This window comes from Austrofundulus limnaeus, unplaced genomic scaffold (genome assembly GCF_001266775.1).
Source record: "Austrofundulus limnaeus strain Quisiro unplaced genomic scaffold, Austrofundulus_limnaeus-1.0 Scaffold105, whole genome shotgun sequence".
Taxonomy (NCBI): domain Eukaryota; kingdom Metazoa; phylum Chordata; class Actinopteri; order Cyprinodontiformes; family Rivulidae; genus Austrofundulus; species Austrofundulus limnaeus.
In genome coordinates this window covers 716,163-739,629 of record NW_013952507.1, presented here as the reverse complement: position 1 = coordinate 739,629, position 23,467 = coordinate 716,163, and the positions used below count along the sequence as shown (strand labels likewise).

The 23,467-nt window shown below is 39.7% G+C and overlaps 1 protein-coding gene across 11 annotated transcripts in view; it reads left to right on the top strand.

Moving 5' to 3' along the window:
* kiaa1109 (KIAA1109 ortholog) overlaps window positions 1-23,467 on the top strand; it is a gene marked incomplete in the record, with an annotated part of 88,764 nt that overhangs the window by 59,588 nt on the left and 5,709 nt on the right. For 4 of the 11 annotated variants that reach the window (XM_014013742.1, XM_014013745.1, XM_014013746.1 and 1 more), the window contains 24 exon segments: window positions 2,339-2,515; window positions 2,940-3,070; window positions 3,157-3,280; window positions 3,419-3,531; window positions 4,713-4,803; window positions 5,026-5,073; window positions 6,768-7,009; window positions 7,285-7,500; window positions 8,852-9,032; window positions 9,125-9,314; window positions 9,589-9,750; window positions 9,840-9,982; window positions 12,282-12,477; window positions 12,574-12,774; window positions 12,945-13,118; window positions 13,434-13,571; window positions 14,078-14,323; window positions 14,410-14,563; window positions 16,485-16,642; window positions 16,829-17,018; window positions 19,292-19,509; window positions 19,822-20,073; window positions 20,157-20,360; window positions 22,092-22,286. In XM_014013742.1, the coding sequence (XP_013869196.1) occupies window positions 2,339-2,515; window positions 2,940-3,070; window positions 3,157-3,280; window positions 3,419-3,531; window positions 4,713-4,803; window positions 5,026-5,073; window positions 6,768-7,009; window positions 7,285-7,500; window positions 8,852-9,032; window positions 9,125-9,314; window positions 9,589-9,750; window positions 9,840-9,982; window positions 12,282-12,477; window positions 12,574-12,774; window positions 12,945-13,118; window positions 13,434-13,571; window positions 14,078-14,323; window positions 14,410-14,563; window positions 16,485-16,642; window positions 16,829-17,018; window positions 19,292-19,509; window positions 19,822-20,073; window positions 20,157-20,360; window positions 22,092-22,286 (4,144 nt within the window). 11 annotated transcript variants of the gene reach the window in all.

Sequence of the window (23,467 nt, the reverse complement as noted above, 5' to 3'; positions counted from 1 at the left end):
ATAACTTATTTACGGTTAATATAAATTGGCTTTCTTTCTTTTAATTATTTATTTTTTCCACAAAAACCTTTATTGTCAAAGTTAAGTCAAATTTCTACACATTTTTTTCTAAGTCTTTGTCTAAAAGGTATAAAACAATGAATATGAATCATACAATATAAGTTTACATATATCTTGTTAGTTCTAGTTCTTTCATTTTGTATGTTTTTTTACGAACTATTTGAACAGTTTTATACTAAGTAAAACTTTCATTCTAGCTTCATGTACAGGTGCTGGTCATAAAATTAGAATATCATGAAAAAGTAGATTTATTTCAGTAATTCCATTTAAAAAGTGAAACTTGTATATTATATTCATACATTACATACAAACTCATATATTTCAAATGTTTATTTCGTTTAATTTTGATGATTACAAATGACAACAAATGAAAATCTCAAATTCAGCATATCAGAAAATTAGAATCTTGTGAAAAGGTTCAAAATGGATGGCACCTGGTACCACACTCTAATCAGCTAATTAACTTAAACCACCTGCAAAGGCCTTTAAATGGTCTTTCAGTCTAGTTCTATAGGCTACACAATCATGGGGAAGACTGCTGACTTGACAGTTGTCCAAAAGACGACCATCGACACCTTGCACAAGGAGGGCAAGACACAAAAGGTCATCGCTAAAGAGGCTGGCTGTTCACAGAGCTCTGTGTCCAAGCACATTAATAGAGAGGCGAAGGGAAGGAAAAGATGTGGTCGAAAATAATGTACAAGCAAGAGAGATAACCGCACCCTGGAGAGGATTGTGAAACAAAACCCATTCAAAAATGTGGGGGAGATTCACAAAGAGTGGACTGCAGCTGGAGTGAGTGCTTCAAGAACCACCACACACAGACGTATGAAAGACATGGGTTTCTGCTGTCGCATTCCTTGTGTCAAGCCACTCTTGAACCACAGACAGCRTCAGAAGCGTCTTGCCTGGGCTACAGAGAAACAGGACTGGACTGCTGGTGAGTGGTCCAAAGTCATGTTCTCTGATGAAAGTAAATTTTGCATTTCCTTTGGAAATCAAGGTCCCAGAGTCTGGAGGAAAAGAAGAGAGGCACTTCATCCACGTTGCTTGAAGTCCAGTGTAAAGTTTCCACAGTCAGTGATGGTTTGGGGTGCCATGTCATCTGCTGGTGTTGGTCCATTGTGTTTTCTGAGGTCCAGGGTCAACGCAGCCACATACCAGGAAGTTTTAGAGCACTTCATGCTTCCTGCTGCTGACCAACTTTTTGGAGATGCAGATTTCATTTTCCAACAGGACTTGGCACCTGCACACAGTGCCAAAGCTACCAGTACCTGGTTGAAGGACCATGGTATCCCTGTTCTTAATTGGCCAGCAAGCTCTCCTGACCTTAACCCCATAGAAAATCTATGGGGTATTGTGAAGAAGAAGATGCAATACACCAGACCCAACAATTCAGAAGAGCTAAAAGCCACTATTAGAGCAACCTGGGCTATCATAACACCTGAGCAGTGCCACAGACTGATCGACTCCATGCCACGCCGCATTGCTGCAGTAATACAGGCCAAAGGAGCCCCAACTAAATACTGAGTGCTGTACATGCTCATACTTTTCATGTTCATACTTTTCAGTTGGCCAACATTTCTATAAATCCTTTGTTTTTATTGGTCTTCAGTAATATTCTAATTTTCTGATATGCTGAATTTGAGATTTTCATTTGTTGTCATTTGTAATCATCAAAATTAAACGAAATAAACATTTGAAATATATGAGTTTGTATGTAATGTATGAATATAATATACAAGTTTCACTTTTTAAATGGAATTACTGAAATAAATCTACTTTTTCATGATATTCTAATTTTATGACTAGCACCTGTATAAATTACAAACAAGACTGAGTTCTGTTTTCTCAATTATTAGTAGGAAAGTGAATAATTGTGTCTTTAGTAATGTGGAGCTGTGCTTTTTATTTTTTGCACGTACATTTAAATAAATCCACCCTGGTTTACCGTAGCTTTAGGAGTTTTGTCTGAGGCAGGGGTGGTCCGTCCTGGTCTATGTTTTCCTCTGTCCTGAATGTTTTGCTTGTTTCTCTGCTGCAACACACCTGATTTGAATAAGTGGTTGACGACCAAGCTTCTGCAGAACTTAGAGGTAATCCAATCACTGAATTGGGTGGGTTGGAGCACGGAAACAAGTAAAACATGCAGGTTTAGTGGCAGCCCCGCAGATGACCAGGATTGCCCACCCCTGCTTCAGACAAAGCTTCTGAAGCCTGACACAAATCGGACCGTTCTTCCTCCTTTCCATCGATCTGTCCCTGCCGTTGTTTGCAGAGTCCAGAGAGCCAGGCCAGCCCTCGGCTCACCTTAAGGAAGCGTCTGGTAAACCACATCCTGGGCCTCAGCCCCAGGCCTCAGAGTGAATGTGACCCATCGGTCTACATAAACTGTGCACCGCCTGGCCTCCAAACGGACAGAGCCAAGGCCCAAAGACCCCTCTCCTGGGCTTGTGTATGTAGTGACCCACAGTGTGGACTGTCCTCTGGGCTGACGGAATCACTTGGCCGTGTGTCAGTCACCTGCAGGCTACAAATGAGGCTTTTGGATCCAGAAATGCTGAGCAGATCTGTTTAATTGTTGGGGAAATAATTTGATCATAGAGAGAAGCGCTTTTTTTTTCCCAGTGTTGGGTGAATAGAAAATATTTGTTATCATTGATTCGCTGGGGCAGTAGAGCTTTGTTTTTCCACTTTTTGTCTTTGAGTGGGGTGGTGTTGGTGGTGGTGGGGTCGCATGTTTTGTGACAGGATAATAGACTGAATCATTCAGCTGGGATTTGTTGGTTTAATCCTTAGGTTTAATCATAATTCACTGGTTTGTCGTCCTTTTTTATCAGGTATGATGTCTGTGTTGATGTGGGTTACTTGTTTACCAGGAGACCATTGACCCAAGGAGGCAGATGGTGATGGGGAACCAGGTGACCGACGCTCGTGGGAGGAAGTTCTCGAAGAGGGTGGTGGACATTCGAGAGCTGAACGAACAGGCCAAAGTCATCGATGACCTCAAGTTAGATTAYTTCCTCCCCATGCCGACTGATTCTGCTTTATGGAATTATTTTAATACCTACAGTACTTCCACGCTTTTCATTGTAGAAAACTGGGAGCCAGTGAAGGTACCATCAACCAGGAGATYCAGCGGTACCAGCAGCTGGAGTCGGTGGCCGTCAACGACATCCGGAGGGACGTCAGAAAGAAGCTGCGCCGCTCCAGCATGAGGGTCACTCTTTTACTTTTCCCTGAGCAGAAACATACCAAATCACTTTTAGAGCTTGTGACATAAAATAGATGTAAATCAAGCCTGGATGTTGTTTTAATTTATTCTTTTATCGATTATTTTCTGTTTGTTACTACGCAGGCGGCCTCTTTAAAGGACAAATGGGGTCTCGGCTACAAGCCGAGCTACAACCGCTCAAAAAGCATCTCAGCAGCAGCGGGCCGACCGACTCTGAAAAGAGTAGAACGACAAAGGTGTGGAGCAGTAAGGGCAGTACTTTATGGAGGACTGACACTGTCATAGTTAGAAATAAAAGCAGAAATATATAAATGGACCAATCAGTAAATAAATACACTTAAAATACATTGCATTAAATTGAAAAATGAGAACTTTACCTCATGTTTTATAATTTAACTGACCTTCCTATTTATCTTTCCAGCTTATTTTCAATTAATTATGTATTTTAGCACATAATTTACATTTTTTTGTTTTTAAAAATATATATTTCTGTTTTTCTTTTACTTGTGCATCCTTTTATGTGTTGCTTTTACATTTCTCTGTCTCCTGCATTTATGCATTTTACGTATTATGTAAATAAGGTGGGCGGGTCTTCCTGGGTGAGCTCCTCTCCTATTGGTCAACAGACAGGAAGAAGCAGGATCCATGTGCAGATCCACTGGGCATGCTTGTGCTGCCTCAATTTAGAAAAAAGTTGAAAGTTTAGTTAAAAAAAAAAGCACTGGTAAGAGTTTTCCTCCTTGCTTTTGTTTTTAACTAAAAATTAAACTTCAAGCTAAACTAAGGCAGCACAGGCATGCACCATTGACCAATAGGAGAGGAGCTAAGCCAAGAAGGATCACCCCCAATATGCATTAAGGTAAAGTAAAAACGGTAAACATGTAAAAGCAACACATGGAAATAAAACTTGTGAGGAAAATGATTAAAAAAACGAATAAATCATTAAAGACACAAGTTAAAAGAAAACCAATGTAATTACTGTTTTAAAAAATAAATTTTAAAACAGTAAAATGTAAATTATTTGCTAAAATATATAATTTATTGGGACTAAGCTTGAAAAATAAATATGAAGGTCAGTTAAATTATAAAACGTGGTAAGGTTCTTCTTTGTTAATTTAATTGGTGCATTTTTAGTGTATCTATTGGTCCAGATATTTCTGCTTTTATTTCTAATCATGTCAGTTTCAATCCTCTGTACACTTTATCTGCTGTTGCATAAGTGGAAATGTTACGCAATTAAAATGTTTTTAAGATATGAACAACTAATAACTTCCTTGCTCTTTGAGTTGAATATTGATTACACCGATGAGCTCATGGCTCATCTAAATACAGCCTAAGTGGTTTTTAAATGATTTTATATTTTCGAGTGTTTCAGATGCAGTTTGTGCATGTTTGCATCGTTAAACCGTGTCTTCAGTTCCAGGATCGGAGATGTGGATGACTTCACAGAAATCCGTGTGGACGTCTCCTCTCCGGGACCCCGCGTCACCTTCAACATCCAGGACACGGTAAAAGATAAACATCCTTAATATTTCATGTGCTTGTCGAGCGGGGACAGCTAAAATTAAAATATTTTCATTTCCGTGACTTAACTGAAGAGTTGACTGTTGTTTTATTTTCATCATCACCATTTCATCCTCCATTTCTGCATGTGTTTGTTACTTTAACAAGGTATTTTCAAAATCTTGTTATTTTTAAATAACCCTCTTTAATTAATAAATAATTGTCAGGCTGTGGACCCTCTGCATTCACCTGTCAGTCCAGGATGTGTATTTAAGGTACATGGTTCAAACATAAAATGTAACAAATCAAAGAATTCTGATCAACTCTTACTAAATTCTTCTGCATCTTCTTTTTCCTGATGGAATTGGCCTTTACGTGCTGATTGGATTCTGATTATGAACAATCAAAACAGGATGATGTGCTAAAAGTCTAATATCTTTGCACAGGACAAACCATGTTCCTGTTTGTTTGGCTCCAGTTAAGCATTGCTTGTGTCTGATGTCATCCAGAAATGTAAAGTTTCTTTAAAATTTCTCTATAGGATCGTGAACCGTATAYAAAAGAGCCAGCACTGAATTTATTGAGGCGTTTCCTGCCTTCATCCTGTCATGAATCTGCATAATAAATCCAGCAGCTTCTCTTTAACCTGAACATTTGGATGGTTTCTAACATCTCTGCATGTTTTGCTTCATTTGTCACAACGGACGGCCTTTTCCTCTCTGGAATAAACTAGTTTTGATAGAAGAGTACTTCATCTGATTTGTCTACCCATGCAGAATCAGAGTATTTGATTGCACTGACAAATTAATAAAAGGTTTAAATGGTGTCTTTAGCCCTCTTAAACCTAATTTTCTTATTTCTTACCTGATATATCATTAACAATTTTTTTGCAGAGATTAACAGAATCAGTTCCATTTACTGATTAAACTAAATTGTTGGGAAATAATAACTAATGAAATCTACTTCTGAATGAAGTCAATAGAGGACTAAATATTTCACTTTATTCAATAACATTTTGACCCTCAGGCTTTTCCCACGTAAGTGTTCATTTACTGGTTATTTTTTAATTCAGACAGTAATGATTTAGTCTTTTCTGTACATAATGCCTCTATTAGAACTGACTTTGTAAATAGAGGACACTCTGCACTAAAAACTACACAAATAAGCAGTTAAAMTGTAGAAAATTTGCTTGTCTGTAGATTTTCTTGGGTGTGTTTTTTTTTCTTTGCTTTGGTTGTGTTTGTAGGTGCTGTATGTCGCAGGCTTTTCCTCCGGTGGAGGGGTGGGGTGGGGGTCTGGATGTCCTTCTTTTCTCAGAGTTCCTCCAAACAGAGGGAGTCTCTCAGCTTCTTGGTGAACAGTTATAGGCTGGTTGGGTTTTCTCTGAAAAAACTGTCTATCTAACCARGTCTTTATCTTATATACAGACAAAAAGTTTATTTGATCTTGTTTTATGTWTAATAAAAGCAGAAAATGTAAGGTTATTTAGCCTCATTACCCTGGGAATTTTCCTTATTTCAAGAATTTTAGCAAATKCAATTGTTCTTATTCCATTAGCAGATTATTTCACTTACCGGTAATTTGAGTCTGAATTGTCTCATATTTCTTAAATYAAKTGAAAATAAAATGCCAGTGGATTAAGAACAAATGCACTTGGTAAGATTCTTGAAATAAGGAAAATGTCCAGGGTAATGAGGCTAAATAAYCTTACATTTTCTGCTTTTGTTATACATAAAACAAGTTCAAAAAAACTTTGTCGGGATAAGACAAAGACTTGGTTAGATGGACAGTTTCTCAGCAGAGTTTCTTTTTTATGAAAAGTCAACTGAATTCTCAACTTGGTCYTTCAAAGTTTGATTCCTTGGTCTGRATTTCCTGCTTCCTGTCGTCTAAATCTCCCAGAGGGTTTGGATTTGTCTTTAGATTCTGAAACCTTTGTGTGAGTTTGACTCTCTGTCCCTCTCTGAAGTTTCCTGAGGAGTCAGAGGTGGACCTGTTGCCCGTCACCCCCGATGAACCATCCCATCTTCATCCTCACCTTCATTTTCCATCTGATGTTGAAAGCCAGCGGTCAGTTTTCAGTACCCCCTCCACCCCTGCTGTCTTCTCACCCGCCATTCCCTTGCAGCGAGACGACCCGTCTTCTTCCTCCTCCGAAGACTCAGAGAAGGAGGACGAGTTTGTGAAACCGTCGAACTACCCCAGGCCTTTGTGAGTTGTCTTCTGCTGTCATTCTTGGGATAAACGGCTTAGGTTTCACATGATCACTGGTCATTTTATTAGGAATTTTTGTTAAAGAAATCTTTGATTTAATGTTGAAATACTTGTGAAGTTTGCTGGAAAAGTAATGCTTTTTAGAGGTTTAGAGCACAGTTGTCATGCTTTTCCATCTGTTCTATAAAAAACCCAAATAATTCATTAAGCCAGGGGGGAAAATAAGTATTTCTTTTGCACCTCATTCACCGTTTCACCTTTGTTCTTCTCAGCCAAGCGCCTCACAGGAAGCCCCTGGGCCTCTCTACTGTGAGTCAGCTGTTCACGGAGCGCTGGCCCAGCTCACCAGTTAACCGCAGCTTCAGCGGCCCAACTCCTGAAAAAAACATCGACTTTGAGCTTGACGTTCGCGTGGAGATTGATAGTGGGAAGTGCGTCCTTCACCCRACGACTCAGCAGCCTGAGCAGGAAGACATTTCCTGCAGGAGGTACACTGAATCGCTCTCTTCTGACTCAAGCCTTTTCGTTTTGCGTTGTTGTTGTTTCTTTATTAATGGTTCTTTTATGCATTTTTTAATCTAAATACTTCTGCAATACTTTATTCTATTACACTATTTATATATCAAAACATTCAGCTTGTACTTTTTACATTTTTCTAAATATTTATCTTTTATTTAAAGTTAAATCCCCTATATAAATACATTATGATCTCTTTAATTAATCCAAAAACAATATTGTCTTTTAAATCTGTTCCAGGTTAGTTCATTGCTCTGTTTTGTTTTCTTATGCTACATTTAACTTTTCGCTAATCTTATACTACTTTTAGCTTTTTGCTCCTATTTTACTATGTTTAATGTTTAGCAGCTATTCTGCTACATTTATCTTTTTAAATACCATTTTTCTACTTTAGCCTTTTAGCTATGGATTTGCTACTTTAAGCTTTTAGGKTTTTTTTTCACATTTTACTAATTTTAGCCTTGATGTTTGTATTGAAATTATTTTAGAAGGAACAAACAACTTAAACATAAAGGGCAGATATACGATTTATTTTTCTTCTTTCTGCACTCTTTTTATTCAGTAACTAATTTACTTTGTTTTTTATGGACTTTTTGTTTCTTTTATGAATGAAATTWAAAAAAAAAACTCTGAAAGTTGAGGCAAGAAAATTGAGTCAGATACCAGATAAAGTATCTAGTAGACATATTCAGTATAACTTCCATCTTTCATCACCTTTATTTAACATGTTATTTATGATGTTTTATTGTTTTCATTTGTTTTATTCCTTTTTGTGTTTTATTGCATAATAATAATAATAATAATAATAATAATAATAATAATAATTAACAACAAATGCAATGTGTTGGTGCAACAAATGCAGGAAATAGTGTAATTTGTATGACGACCAAAATGATATCACCAAAAATGTAAAATGCAAACAGAATTAAGTCATAAAAGACAAATGAAATCAGTTTTAATAAACAATAATGAATGGAATAAATGTCAAAAATTTAAAAGGACTGAAATGGCGTAAATTTTAATCAGCACCTCAAACGTAATCTTGTCGCCTGTGAATAGATGTTTTAGCCGCAATGACTTTGAAATTGGGCATTAACCTAATAACAGAGAATTGGCAACTGTGATTTAACTTACACAAGAACATTAATCAAAGTAAATCAGGAGAAAATTCAATCAGAATAAACGCTTAAGGCAATAATTAAAAAATATTATTATTATTATTACTACTACTACTACTACTACTACTACTACTACTACTTAAAGATAAAGACTTGTCTTGGTGTCCTGAGTATGTCGACACTCTACTTCCTATTGTTTGTTTAGGAGCTATGATCGCAGCCTTAAGAGTCTGGACCAGGATTCTCCCCCTAAAAAGAAAAAGCTCCAGCCCACCTCCACCTCCACCAGTCACCTTCTGGCTGGAAAGAAATGTCCCTCCACTCTGCAAACCAAATCCAGTGACCTGGAGACCACAGTCTTCTACATTCCAGGAGTTGACGTGAAGGTCAGCTTCTGTCTCAACACTCAGATTGGACAAGTTTCTATTTTCTTTGTACTTTAAATAATAAATTTCTTTGTTTTTTTGTTATTCTGAAGCTGCACTACAACTCTAAAACCTTGAAGACAGAGTCGCCCAATGCGTCGCGTGGATCTTCCCTCCCCCGCACCCTCTCCAAAGAGTCCAAGCTGTTTGGTATGAAAGATAGCAGCCCTACAACCCCACCCATTGCTGTCCAAAGCAAGACTAACTCGCTCCTACCTCCCCCGCCCCCACCTATTCCATCAGGTACTGAGCAGTTCCTCATTTAGAGTTGCATGCTTTAGCGCCAGCCGTGATTAGCCACCGGAGTGTCACACCTCGTCCATCTGACCATCCATAATAAGACCCTTAGAATCAAAAGCATGTAGTTTCACCCCGCATGAATAAAGAGGGCACCGTTGACCAAACATCTCCATGCATGACGAGGCACAAAACGGAGGAAAAAACCTGAGAATTAACTTTGTTTTTGTTAAAAGATGATCCCCTCCACATGACTGTTAACTGTAATGTGTTTTTGCAGCCAAAGGTAAAGGTAGTGGAGGGGTAAAGACAGCCAAGCTGTACGCCTGGGTGGCCCTCCAGACTCTGCCAGAGGAAATGGTCATCAGCCCCTGTTTACTGGACTTCCTAGAAAAAGCTCTGGAAACTATTCCCATCACCCCCGTGGAGAGGAGCTACATGGGTTTGTCTCTGTTTTATAGATGGAGCTTAGCTGCTTTGTACGTTATTGTTCGATTGCGTAATGAGTCTTTGTTGTCGTGTGAATATTAGCATCTGTGGCCACCCAAGAGGAGGACATGGGCCAGTTCGATCCAGTGGAACCGCTGGAGGAATCAGCCACCTCCTTGGTTTCCTCCTCCACGTCGGCTTACTCATCGTTCCCTGTGGACGTGGTCGTTTACGTCAGAGTTCAGGTAAAGTTTAAAAATCTCTTCCTTATTAGCTGTTATTTCCAAATCACAGATATGTGCTATAAGTTGTTTTTTTATCTAAAGATATATCCCCTCTTATTGCATCATTTCATATTTTACACTTTCATCTTTTTCTGCAGGTCATATAGATCTATTCTAGTAGTCTGCGCAGTATATGCGATAGATGGTAGAAACTATATAAAGTTGGCCTACGGTACAAATTTACCCTCTGCCGTCCTGTCGTCAGTTACATCATCACACCTGTATCAACAGGGCTGTGAGTGCAGAGACAACTGATCAGGAGGAGGTTGAAATATAATGAAGAAATATAGTGTTTTAAAACACGTAAAGAGAGAATAAATCCTCAACATTTCCTCTCCTGCTGTAGAAAAGCTACGTCATGTWGCGGGATCATTTCCTCCCTCCTGCTGTACGTCACGCAGAGCGAAGCTTTAACAACTGTAGTTTTTTCACATCCAAGTTGTCGGAGAAAAAAACTTTTATGTATTGTTATCCACAGAGATGATAAAAAAAGATGTGGACGTTTGTTCAGTCATAAATCCATCTTCTGCTCTGAGAGGCAGCAGAGCAGCTGCTGATAAGTTCAGCAGGCAGAAGCTCATCGTATGGCAGGAGATATTACATTTATTTGGCTTCACCACACTTACATTCCAGTTATCTGAAACTGATTTGTGACAGGACTATGTGCAGCTTAAGGTCCTGTCACACTATAATATTTTAGGCAACTTATGTCAACTTAAAATTGTTTTATGTCTAAATGACTGATTTTACTTGAAGTACTGGTTATAACATCCACTTTATTTTSATATTGTTGAAAATTTGAGAAATGCTTTTGTTTGTTGTTGAAACTGTTTTGCAATATATATAWAACATTATTTTGTACTTGTGTTATGTTCATTTGCACTACAGCAAAAACACTGTGTTTGATTATGATTACAGTTTTCTGCAAAATAAAAGCTCTAAAAATGACAATATCTTTGCATTTTATCATAATTTTCTACAGAGATATATACCGTTACTGTGAAGGGATTCAATTTATACCGTGATATGAATTAGAGGTCATACCGCCCAGTCCCTTTTTATTTTTTTTTTATTTAACAGGAAAAGATTATTAAAAATCAAGCCTGACTCAGCATAATTGCTGTTTTACAGCAGGTTCCTGTTCTGCAGCACATAAAACACTCARAWTWWMRSMWYMMMAWYMMMWYMWTWWTACACCATAGACACAAAGACAAACAAGCATACCAAATTTCAGGAAGGCAGCATTTGCAAAATAAGACGTCTAAATATGAGCACAACAAAAAGTGTCCAGCAGATGGCAGACAAGATTCTTCTTAAAGGGCTGTAGTTTTGAAATGGACTTTATGTTTTGAGGAATGTCATTCCATGCTTTAGTATAAACATAGAAGAAAGACCTCTGGCCGTAACAGTTTTTAAAAGTTGGTAATATCAGTTGTCCTTTTGTAACAGATCTAGTTGAATGACCACTTCCAGAATTTGATTTGGGCAGCAATGCACAGAGAGTTAAATAATTGGCACCTTGGAAGATCTGAAAATATAAATTAATACCTCTATACAAAACATAATTCTGAAAAGTCAAGGCATCAGACAATGAAAGAACTGTACAGTGATGAGTCCAACCAGGAAGTTTTTTAWGAATTTTGTAGGCCCTGTTGTAGAGCCTAACTATGGGTTCTAAGATTTCATTTGTTGTAAGAGACCAAACAGGTAAACAGTACGACATGGTTGAGAGTATAATGGCATGAAGATAGATATTTGAAACAGAAGATGTCAGATTGGATCTAATTTTTGAATAAACGCATAATTTCTGTTTCAACTTAGTTGTTAAGACTTGTACATGATCACRATAAGTCAAATGAGAATCCAAAGTAATTCCAAGATATTTGTAGGTAGTGACAATATTTGAGTTTGTTTAAAAAGTGAGTTGATTTGTTATATTGAAATGTCTCCTGGGTGAGGAAAAATACGAGCACACAGATTTTTTTTAACATTAATTGACAAAAGATTATCTTGAAGCCAACCATGAAATGTCTGAAGATCTGCTTGTAAATGACTATTAATAGATTCAATATTGAAATCAGACAAAAAAAGAACAGTATGATCAGCATACATTAAAATATTTGAATACTTCAATATTTTTGGAAGGTCATTTATGTATAATAGGAAAAAATTCTAGATTCCTGGCTTCCTGCACCAGTTTGATTTGAGTGTTTCTCCATGTGTGGAATGACGTGTTTTCTCTGGTCGTGTTTGTTTCCAGCCCTCTCAGATCCGCTTCAGCTGCCTGCCCATGTCCAGGGTGGAGTGCATGCTCAAGCTTCCCTCCTTAGACCTGGTGTTCTCCTCCAACCGGGGAGAGCTGGAAACCCCGACAGGATCCAACCTTCCCGATGGATCACACCCACCCTCCTCCACCCCACCTGGGCAGCACGTCCCCAAATTACCTCCCAGCAAAGGTGGGTGTCTCTTACAGCACATCATTCTGGGGGGAAGAGTGTTTCTCCTGGTGTATGTGTTATTAATCTGTGCAGCTCTCCTCTTCCTCCCTGCAGCGTCTCCAGTTCTKGGGAGCCCCTTAGGAAGGACCCGGCACAGCAGCAGCCAGTCAGACCTCACCGCCACCCCCGTCACTTCCTCAGGCCTGAGCTTCACCGCCTGCATGTCAGACTTCTCCCTCTACGTCTTCCATCCCTACGGCGCCGGCAAGCAGAAATCAGCTGTTACAGGCTTGCCTCCRGGCCCGGGGCCGTTAGGTACTGAAAACTCGATGCAATAAAAACTCACTAATGTCTCGGAGCTTCAGTCTTTTAATAATACACCTGCCTCCTGAACGCCTGGCATCTATAATTCTGTAGATTGGCAGAAATATAACGATGGCTGTTATGAAGGAGATTGCTGTTGTTGCTAAATGCTTCCCCTGCAGGTACAGTGGACGAGGAGCCATCTTCAGTGACGGGTAGAAAGGACTCCTTGAGCATCAACCTAGAGTTTGTKAAAGTCAGTTTGTCCAGGATGAGGCGCACAGGAGGTCCAACCTTCATCGACAGCATTTCTGCTAAAGGAGGCAAAATGGACACGACCCTCATCAACATCTCAGGTATCCYTGGAAAACACCCCAACTCTGTTAACGAGGCATTCCCAGCAGGAGATCAGATGAAAAAATTAAGGACAGGATTTCATCTTTGGTCTCATTTCGAAGTCATTATTTTTTAAGGGTATAAATTTCAAAATAAGAGATTTCTGAGTTGCACATTTTTAATATCATGAACTCTTTTTCAAGTAATTTCTGAAGCAATGGTCAAAGAAACTAACCAGACAAATTCACATTTATAAGAAAACACTCAACTTAGTGCTGGGAAACCTGTTGCCAAAGGAGTGTTTTCCAGGTAAAGGTGTTTTTTTCTCTCCTCAGCTGTGTGCGACATCGGCTCAGCTTCCTTCAAATACGACATGAGACGCCTGAGCGAGATCTTGGCTTTCCCCAGAGCTTGGTACCGTCGCAGCATCGCCCGACGCCTCTTCCTTGGAGACCAGACCATCAACCTTCCGGGTACCTGCTCTTTGTGTGTGTCGGTGAAAGTGGTAGTTCTGTATGTGTGTGTGAGCCATTTACAGCAGCGTTTCCCAAAAAGTGTGTGCACACTGTAGGGCGCAAAGTATCCAGTTTAAGGTCTGGAGATGATTTCCAGAAACAAAAATCGATCTTAAATATTAGCGGATTCCTTTTTTTGTCAGAATATGTTGTAAAAAGTCAATGGAAAAAGTATAATGATGGTTTTATTGGCCTAATTGCAGAATTTGCATATTTTAACCAGAGATAATTAGGGTCACAATTTYCTGCTGCTGTCATTTTGTGAACCAGTCGTCTGCATCGTCATCTGGTTCTGTAGTTAAATCTTGACCCACAGAGTTCTTACTAAAGTTAGGCTCTGTTGTTTGTCTTCTTCTTAACACGTTTTAGCACACATACAGTGATTTTCTTTTTGAAAGACTACCAAAAAAAAGTCAAAAAGTGAACAACCAGATTCCTAAAGTTTCCAAATGTTGACCTGACAGCAGCTTCTGGGCCTGCCACCCCTGATTCTGCTGAAAACATCACCCAGCACCTCTCCCCCGAGTCCAGCAGGAAGGCCTACTGGAGGACCTGGGACGGCAGCATGGGGTCTCACATTCCTCCGTCCCCCAATGTGTTCTCGGAGCACTCCACCGGGAGCAACATGTCCCCGAGCAGCCTGGGTCACCTGAAGTCTCCCGCTCCGGGACGCACCCGGAGCGTGTCTGATTCCTCCGCTCCCAGGAGAGGTAACCRACCGGGAACACTTCCTCTGTTCCTGTTTCAGTTTAAAGGAATTCATTCAACAACTGCATTTCTGTTGCTTTCCCCCCAGATTCTGTGACCAAAACATCCACTCCTTCCTTCAGTAAGAACGGGAAGTCAGCTGGGCAGCAGGGGTCTCCTTGGGAGACGCTGGTGGTGTTCGCCATCAACTTAAAACAACTCACGGTCCAAATGAACATGAGCAACGTGATGGGAAACAACACGTAAGTCTCTGCAGGCAGAGAAACAAACTGATTTATTCATGGATTTGACAGCTTACTGTAGATCTAAGAGTCTGGAGGTCTAAATGAAGATATGTTTAAAAAAAATGACATAAAATTCATTATGCATAAGCAAAGTCATAATTACAGGAAAAAATAGAAAACCTTTTTCAAATCTCCAACATAAAAGTGCAGTTGTTTGTCCCACATTAATGCTAAAACTGGTAAAAAGGCATAAAAGACCTGGTTTGACTTTCCTCTGGAGACAGTGAGTTGTTTTGTTTTCGTACGAGGGTTTTTGAGGGCCGGATTAAAGTGGCTCAAGGGACGCGTTTGGCCCTCGGGCCCTAATTTGCTCTTGCCTGTTTTTAACAAATTGCTTCATTTTTTTAATTTTACACGAATACTCTGAGTCCTCTCTCCAAGCACATAACAGGATGCAATTATTTGTTGGTGCTTAAACCAAAATATCTATTTTCACCTCCTGAGGTGTTTATTTATGAATCGGAAAAAAAACCCTCTGAGCTTTAAACTGGCTTTAAACTTCAAATTAAAACAACAGTAAATCTGTCAGAAAGGACTTTCTTGACTCTCAGCGACTGAAGTGGAAACACAAATGTGAAGCGCACATCGAACAAAAACAGGGTCTAAACCAGAGATTCTTAGCCTGTGGGCTACGAGCGCCACCTTGAGGGCCTCAAAAGAACAACAGTTTTTAACTTTGGGCCACAGAGGGCCGTGGGACCGCATTGATTTTGAGTAAGTTGCAATACACTTTCTCACCACTAGTAGCAGTAGTGCGCCACTCAGATGTTTAACAACTTTTTTAATACATAGAAGAAGAACCTTAGCTACCAGCCAAGAATGGAAACCTATTTTAAAAGAAGTAGAAGCAAAAATGAAGACAGCCTGTCAGAAAACACCAAAGTTTGTCACGAAAATGAAGTGCAGCTTCTGGTTTTGTCATGCAGTATTTTCAAAGTTCAAAACATGATCAAATACAGCTGCAGATACAGCTATATTTTAATTTGCACTTAGTCAAATAAATATTTTTTGTAGTTTATTTGTTAACATTTTTAATGTATTTTAAAGAAACTTTAAACTTGTCAAAAAGCTGTTGTTACTTGTCACTAATGTGAAGAGCAGCTTCTGGTTCTACCATGCAAAAGTTTAAAAAGTTTAAATTTGATAAATTGCAAATTTTCATTTGCAATTTACCAAATCTATTTTTTACAGGTTTTTTTATTTGAAACCTTTACATTGAACATTTTGAATGCATTCATTTTATGCCCACAATTTTATTTATTGAATTGTCTATTTTTGTTATTGTTTATGTTAAAAAAATGTTATTTTAGTGTTGATGAGCCTGAGTGGTCTGTTGACTGACCGTTAGCATCTGAGCTAAACATTTTCAGTGTTTTATTTTATAATCCAAGTAATCCGCACCAACTCTGGTATAACACATTTTCTCCTTTCAGCACTTTATTGCTCATGTTTTTGCCCAYCTTTAAGTTTAATGCTGAGGCAGAAAATGCAGCAGAAACAGTGRCACAAACATCATTTGAACTAAATCAAAAGTGCCACATGAAGCCACGTTGCTTTTCCTCACAAGTCCTCTTTGTGCTCTTGCTAAATAATTGATTTCTTCAGGATGTTCTTCTGTCCTGCAGGCTTTTTGTAAAGGTGTAGCTTCAGTTTAAARTAGTTGTTTTCAGAATTTTACAAACACAAGCAGAAGCAGATAATTGGCACATAAAGACGATAAAACAAAAACACCAGGTGACTGCGTGTTCCAGATCGACTCCTGCTTTCCTCTCTGGTTACTCGTGTTTTTCCCCAAGCATCTTCCTGGGATGAGTCAGTCATGTTTAATCTCGTTCTGCATTATTCAGCGGCTCTCACGGTTTGTTTTTTTGCCCTTCAGCTGGACAACCAGCGGCCTGAAGAGTCAGGGCCGGCTGTCTGTCGGCAGCAACCGGGACCGGGAGATCAGCATGTCTGTGGGCCTCGGACGCTCCAAGCTCGACTCCAAAGGCGGAGTGGTGGGCGGAAACATCGACGTGAACACCCTGGAGATGGTCTGTAAGTCYACCAAGGATCAACTTTCCTGACATTAGCTGTTTTCCCTCCACCTCGTCAGCGGCTGTTCACCAGAATAAAGTTTAAACTGTTTAATGGATCATCACTGGGAGCTTTCAGAAAGTTTTGAAATATATATTTTTATATCTCCAGCAGAGTGAGTGCTAAAATAATTTATGTGCTTTTCAGCCCACATCTCTGAACACCCAAACCAGCAGCCCAGCCACAAGATCCAGATCACCATGGGTTCTACGGAGGCCCGGGTGGACTACATGGGCTCCAGCATCTTGATGGGCGTTTTCAGCAATGCCGACCTGCAGCTGCAGGACGAATGGAAGGTCAACTTGTGCACCGTTGACAGCAGCCTGTCTGAAAAAAGGTACGCCATGARATATAAATACAGGAGATCCTTGAAAGTTTGTGAATTATAAAAAACCAAGTACAGTTTTTGAAAACCACTATAAAGGACACCCATCCTTGAAAGTCCTTGAATGTTTTTTGGGGTTTGAAATTTCACATGGATGACTGCCGCTGCCGGCGTGTGATTATTATTTAGTTTTGTTTGTTAGACTTCGCGTTCTTGTTGCCTGTACAYATTTAATGTAGTTAACATTCAGGTTATCTTTATTGTCGTTCAGCATAACATCAGAGATGCACTGCAGGAAGAAGTTACGATGCAGAACCAGCTAGATAAACTGTATAAAACATATAGAAGAAGAATAAAATATTGTAAAATAAAATAGAATAAGAATAAAAACCAGATCAAAAAAGGGGAGGCAGTGCAAATATAAGTGCAAAGTTTTCAGTTTRTGCAAGAGATGTATAACCAATAAGTGCAAAACAATTAAAAGCAGGCAGATGAAAAGGCATTACAGTCTTAGGTTTTTTTGCAGTGTTCAAAAGTCTGGTGGCGGTTGGGTAGAAGCTAGGGGGTGTAAGAAAATATCGATACACAGAAATATCGCGAAATTTCATTTCCCGATACTGTATCGATAAAGCCCTGTATTGATTTTTTATTAAGGTTTAAAATGTCAACTTTCCTGCCAGCTGTTCATTTTTATGTTGTAGTTCAGCCTCTGACCACTAGTTGGCAGCAGTGAGCCAGCCATTCGGCTCCTCTACCTCTTGAGCGCCAGAGAGTAAGAGAGCATTAGCATTGTGAGTAAACATTAGCTTCATGCTCCGATAGCTGAATCTGAGCGGAAAAGACCGACACCCTCTGCCTTCTAAGCTGAGGTAAGGTTACAAACAGTTACTTATTTGTCAGAATGTCTGTATTTTAAGCCAAATTAAGTGTCTTGTGCTCTTTTTTCCAACTGTAGTCAGCCTTCACGTTACATATAGCGCATGCGTCTATCACCTCGAGCGAGCTCGGCACTCCCCCCGTGACATAAAACTCTGTTGCTCTCAATGTCCAGCTGATGATCGCATCAAAGTCTGTATACTTTATCCTGCTGTCTTCGCTTCAAAAATGGTTTAAATCGTTTAGCTTCTCAATTTCTTAACTGGTTTTCTTCGGGACCTGCCCTGCTGTTCGACCCACAGTTATGTAAATCAGGTTCTGGATGCAGGTCAGCTGATCCCAGAAACTCTGTGCAGCAGCTTCATATCATCTGTTTACTGAACTTTATGACAACATAGAGGCTATTGTTAAGTGTTGGGTGACCATATTGTAAATTAATATTAAAAACTAAAAGCTGCAAAAAATATATTTTCAAACTATTTATCGGCAAATTTAGTCTAATAATTGAAAACATGGATGAAATATGAAACAAATAAAATAAAACACATACAAAGCAGAACACAGCTAAATGTATCAAAAGTATGTCTATGTAATATTAGAATTTTCTGAGACAATGAATTTTTTTTTTTTTTTTCCCAGTAAGAAGTTTTTATTTAATAGAATTTTTGGACTAAAAATATCGCAACATATCGCCTTGTTTACARTATYGAAATATATCGGGATATATCGTATCGTGACCCCTCTGTCATGATATGTATCGTATCGCCAAATTCTCGCCAATACACAGCCCTAGTAGAAGCTGTCACAGAACCTCACTGTTCTGCATGCCAGGCTGTGATGCACAGCAGCACATGCACCATGCGTGCATCCTCACCGATGAGTTGTCACGTTGAGTCAGAGTCATCGAGAAATGAACCATTTTACAACACGTCTGCTGCAGATCTTCAAGGCTTCAACCTTCACTAAACAAATCCATGCATTGTGGATACGAATGTCCATTTAGTTCACTTTCTTTCATTGATTCTGACCCGATAAGTTGTATGTCGTTCAGTTTTTTATTATATTTTCATTGTATTAAATTATTTTATTGAGAATTCAGCAGTAGGTAATTGATGTTAGCATGTGGTGCTTGAACTTGAGGAAACTGGTGGAGGAAGGTCCTTGAGAAGTCATTGAGTTTGATGTTAGCCGAGATGTGGGAACCCTGTAATAGACGTTTATTTCAATTTGTTGCACTTTCTTTACAATGTTTCAGTCTAGAAGCCAGCAGAGCTGCCATGCGGCAGCTCTGCTGGCTTCTAGACTGAAACATTGAAACATTGTTTGTCATTTTAAACATTGTTTGTCATTATTCTTGACAATCTTTCTCAGTCCTTTTTGTTCTTCACCTCCTCCCTGCCTCCTCACAGCGAGATCTTCGTCCACGGGGACCTGCACTGGGACATTTTCCAGGTGATCATTTCACGCTCCACCACGCCGGACCTCATCAAGATCGGCATGAAGCTGCAGGAGTTTTTCACTCAGCAGTTCGACACCAGCAAGCGGGCCCTCTCCACGTGGGGCCCCGGCCCCTACCTGCCCCCAAAAACCCCCGTCATCAACGCCGAGAAAGGAGCGGCGGAGCTGTGTGAGCACCTCCTTCGGCTGACACATTTAACGCAGAGTTTTACATAATAAGATCCGCACAGCGTGTTTTGTACAGGAAGTGAAATGATTTGTAATTCTGATGAGCTTCATTTGTATACCGCCTTTTCAAGCMGTCGACACTGTTGTCGAAGCAGCTGAATCTAATCAGACATGCTCACTAGGTGATCAGAAATAACAGCAGCGGCTGAATAAATTTAAAGATTAAAGGTTACATGAAAACAACGTCAAATCCTGCGAACAGCATCATTCCGGTCAAAGTGATCGTTTTTCCCCGCCTTCTCCTTCACCGCAGACATGGATGCAGCTCATCACCGGCACTGGCCCGGGGTGCTGAAGGTCGTCGCCGGCTGCCACATTTCCCTCTTCCAGATGCCCCTGCCCGAGGACGCCGTGCAGCTGGGCGGCTCCATGAGCCTCCACGGCAACCACATGACGCTGGCCTGCTTCCACGGGCCCAACTTCCGCTCCAAGTCCTGGGCTCTGTTCCACCTGGAGGAGCCCAACATCGCCTTCTGGACGGAGGCGCAGAAGATCTGGGAGGACGGTGAGGATGAGAAACACCTTTGTTTTCCTTCTTGTTTCTGTGGCAGCGTTGACATTTTTTTCACCACTCTTCTTCCCCACCAGGCTCCAAAGACGACTCGACGTACATAGTGCAGACGCTGGACTTCCACCTGGGTCACAACACCATGGTGACGAAACCGTGCGGCGCTCTGGAAAGTCCGATGGCCACCATCACCAAAATCACTCGCCAGCGCCACGAAAACCCACCACATGGGGTTGCTACTGTGAAAGAATGGTTTAGCTACGTCACTGCCATGAGGAATGAAGGTGACTGTAGAGTTTGTTTATGTTTGCAAGACTCTTTTTTGGCTTATTTTAACCTGATTAACCCGTTAACACACTTTGTTCCACCAGTGGGCAAAAACGATACGGTTTCTCCCTTTAAAAATTTCCAGACGCTACGGGGGGCTTTTATTTTGAAAACTAGGTTGTCAGGCAGCTTCCTCAGATGTTCTTATCTTTAATTTGACTCCCTTACCAAAAATTAGGGATGCACCGATATGAAAATTTCAGCCAAAATCGATATCCGATATAATTATTGCTGTTAAGACCGATAACCGATATTTACCGATATTACACAAATTATATTATACATATACACAAATTATATTATACATATACACACAAACACACTTGAGTCTTTTTTTGATACCGTAAATAAACAACCAGGCCTCTGACATGACTCTACTTCAGTTATTCCTGGTTACACAGCATCATTATCACTATTATGATCAAACAGATGCGGCTCAAACAAACATCTCCCCTCCCAAAACAGAAACTAAAGCTAAAAAGTGGGAAATCAATATCGGACGTTAATATCGACCCAGTTTTACTTATCGATCCAATACCGATATTCTAAAAAATTGCCAATATCGGCCAGTACCGATATATCGTGCACACCTACCAAAAATGTTGAAATGCTTACAGGGACTTAAAATCAGCATACTAACTAGATATAGGATGGTGAGTTTGGAGGCAATCAGTCTTTAAATCTTTAAAACAAAGCCAAAAGTTGTTGTAATTTTGCGCTGTAGAAAAAAAAAAGTTTAGGCAGAAATGGGTGTTGCCTATAGCATGTGACTCAGTGGTGTCCGGGGATTATGGTGCTATAAGCCTAAACATTTTGTGACTTATGTTTAAAAGCCAGAGGACCAAATGCAAAGACCTTGATTATGGCGCCCCCAATAGGTTGACATGTCTGCTAATTTTTTTTCTTTTCTTCTATCCTGTTAAAATCTTCTTCGTAACCCCTGCAGTTTGGGCTGGTGAGTTACGGTATATTGACAGAATTTTTTTAAAATAATAATAATAATAATAATACAGCTTCAGGGGCAACTGTTAAGGGGTTAACGAAAGTAGCAAAAGGCTGGCTGAAAGCAAAAAGTAGCAGAACCCCTGATAAGACTCTTGAAATAAGAAAAAAAATGAGTCAAATCAAGTATTTCAAGAATCTTACCAAGTAAAATTTTCTTACTCCATTGGCAGAAATTTTTGACTTAATTTGAGTCAAATTTTCAGACCAACAAGACAAATAACCTTACACATTCTGAAAACAAGATTATAATTCTTACACAATCAGTTCTTGTTTAGTAAATCAGTCTCAAAACAAGATCAAAAAGACTTTTTGGCTGATATAAGGTTTTAAAACTTGGTAAGATGGACATTTTTTGCAGTGCACTCTCTGACTTTTATCACAGTTTGTGTCCAGCAGGTGCTGCTGAGCCCCTCCACCGTCACAAAGCACTCACAGGCAGACACACTTCACACTAGCCTCGCACCAGTCCCAGTTTGAAAGACCAGCATCTGCCGCTGGTTGAAAGAGTCCTTGAGATAAACCCACAAGAGAAAAGCTCACACCTGTAATGAAAAAAGGCTCACAAGTGATAGTTTTTATTAGCCACACGTTGCATCCCAGTAAAATCACATAAGATGAAGTCATATCGTACATGTGTCACGTTAATGTAAGCACAGTCTGACGTGTTTAATCTCCTGCCTCAGAGCTGAACCTGCTCAGGAACGTGGAAGCCAACAACCAGGAGAGCGGAGCGGCCGCCAAAAGCTCCAGTCTGTTGAGCAGCTTCCGCGGCTCCCACACCTACAAGCACGAAACAGAAACCATCTTTGCTCTTCCCCGAATGCAGCTGGACTTCAAATCCATTCACAATCAGGAACCAGAYGAGCCGTCTCTCACAGGTGGGTTTCTGCGACACGGCAAAACAAACTGGGATTATTTAGGCCTGATGCTACTTCCTCACTCTGTTTTTATAAATACAAATTGTTGTGGACAGCTTGTTATATAAGAGCTGGTGATTTATTAGTTGTGTCTGTTCTCACAAAACAGTTTTGTTTGCAATTATTTATTGCCACCTCTTTTCATTTGCAAGTTGAAAAAAATGCTAATTAAAGCTGCGAGCGGCTCTCGCACCTTCAGGCACATCTGGGACAGCTGCTGTTAGGAGTTTATGTAAATGCTTGTCATACTTAATGATGAGGAGGGCAAAAACCATCTGATCTTACTGCAAAAGTCTTTTTTAAATTATTAAAAAAATTACCAGTTTCTTTTTTTAATGAGGTTAAAAACCTAACTGGAAAAACAGCTGTAAAAAAATAAATCTGCTTTAAATCTGATTGTTTATTTCAACAAATGCCTCACCGGTCATGGACATGTTTAGGTCAATGTAATCATTGACTGTACGTCTACAGCTGAATAACTTTTTATGTTAATGCCATTCAAGATGGCTGCCACAGCCAACTGGTTTTAGCAAACACGCAAAAAAATCTATTTCTCCTTCAGTTTTGAAGAATTAAAGTGCCTGTGACGTCAATTTTTTGTAATAAATATGAATGTATTTTTGGAAAGATAACAATGTTGTGATATTGTAAAAAAAAAAATTTGAACAGTTGTTGAGATATTTGCATGTGAAGTAACAGGAAGTGATGTCAAAGGGGAATGTCTGAATGTAAACAGAGCGTTGCTACAAAGGCCGACAACACAGACTGTAGAGAAGAATCTGATGTTTCTTTGGATTATTTTAATCACCGTCATAGAGAGATGAGTCAGAGTTCAAATAATATTGTTTAAATAAACAAAACGAGAAGGTTTTATTTCTTGAAGAGTCCCCTTTGATGTCACTTCCTGTTTCACTTTAGCTGAGCCAAATTCAAAAGAAAATATGCCATTAATGTGACATAACGTGTAAAATCGTTTGTATCATGCCAAGTTTCTTAAAGTGTATCTTACCCTCCCTGTAAAAAGATAACTCCACCCCAAGGCGAAATTTTAAAAATGCATCAAAGTGGGTAGGGGAGGGGGTGTGGGTGGGGAAGGGGGGGTTAGAGAGCGGAGGTGTGGCCAGGACGAGAGAACGTGACAG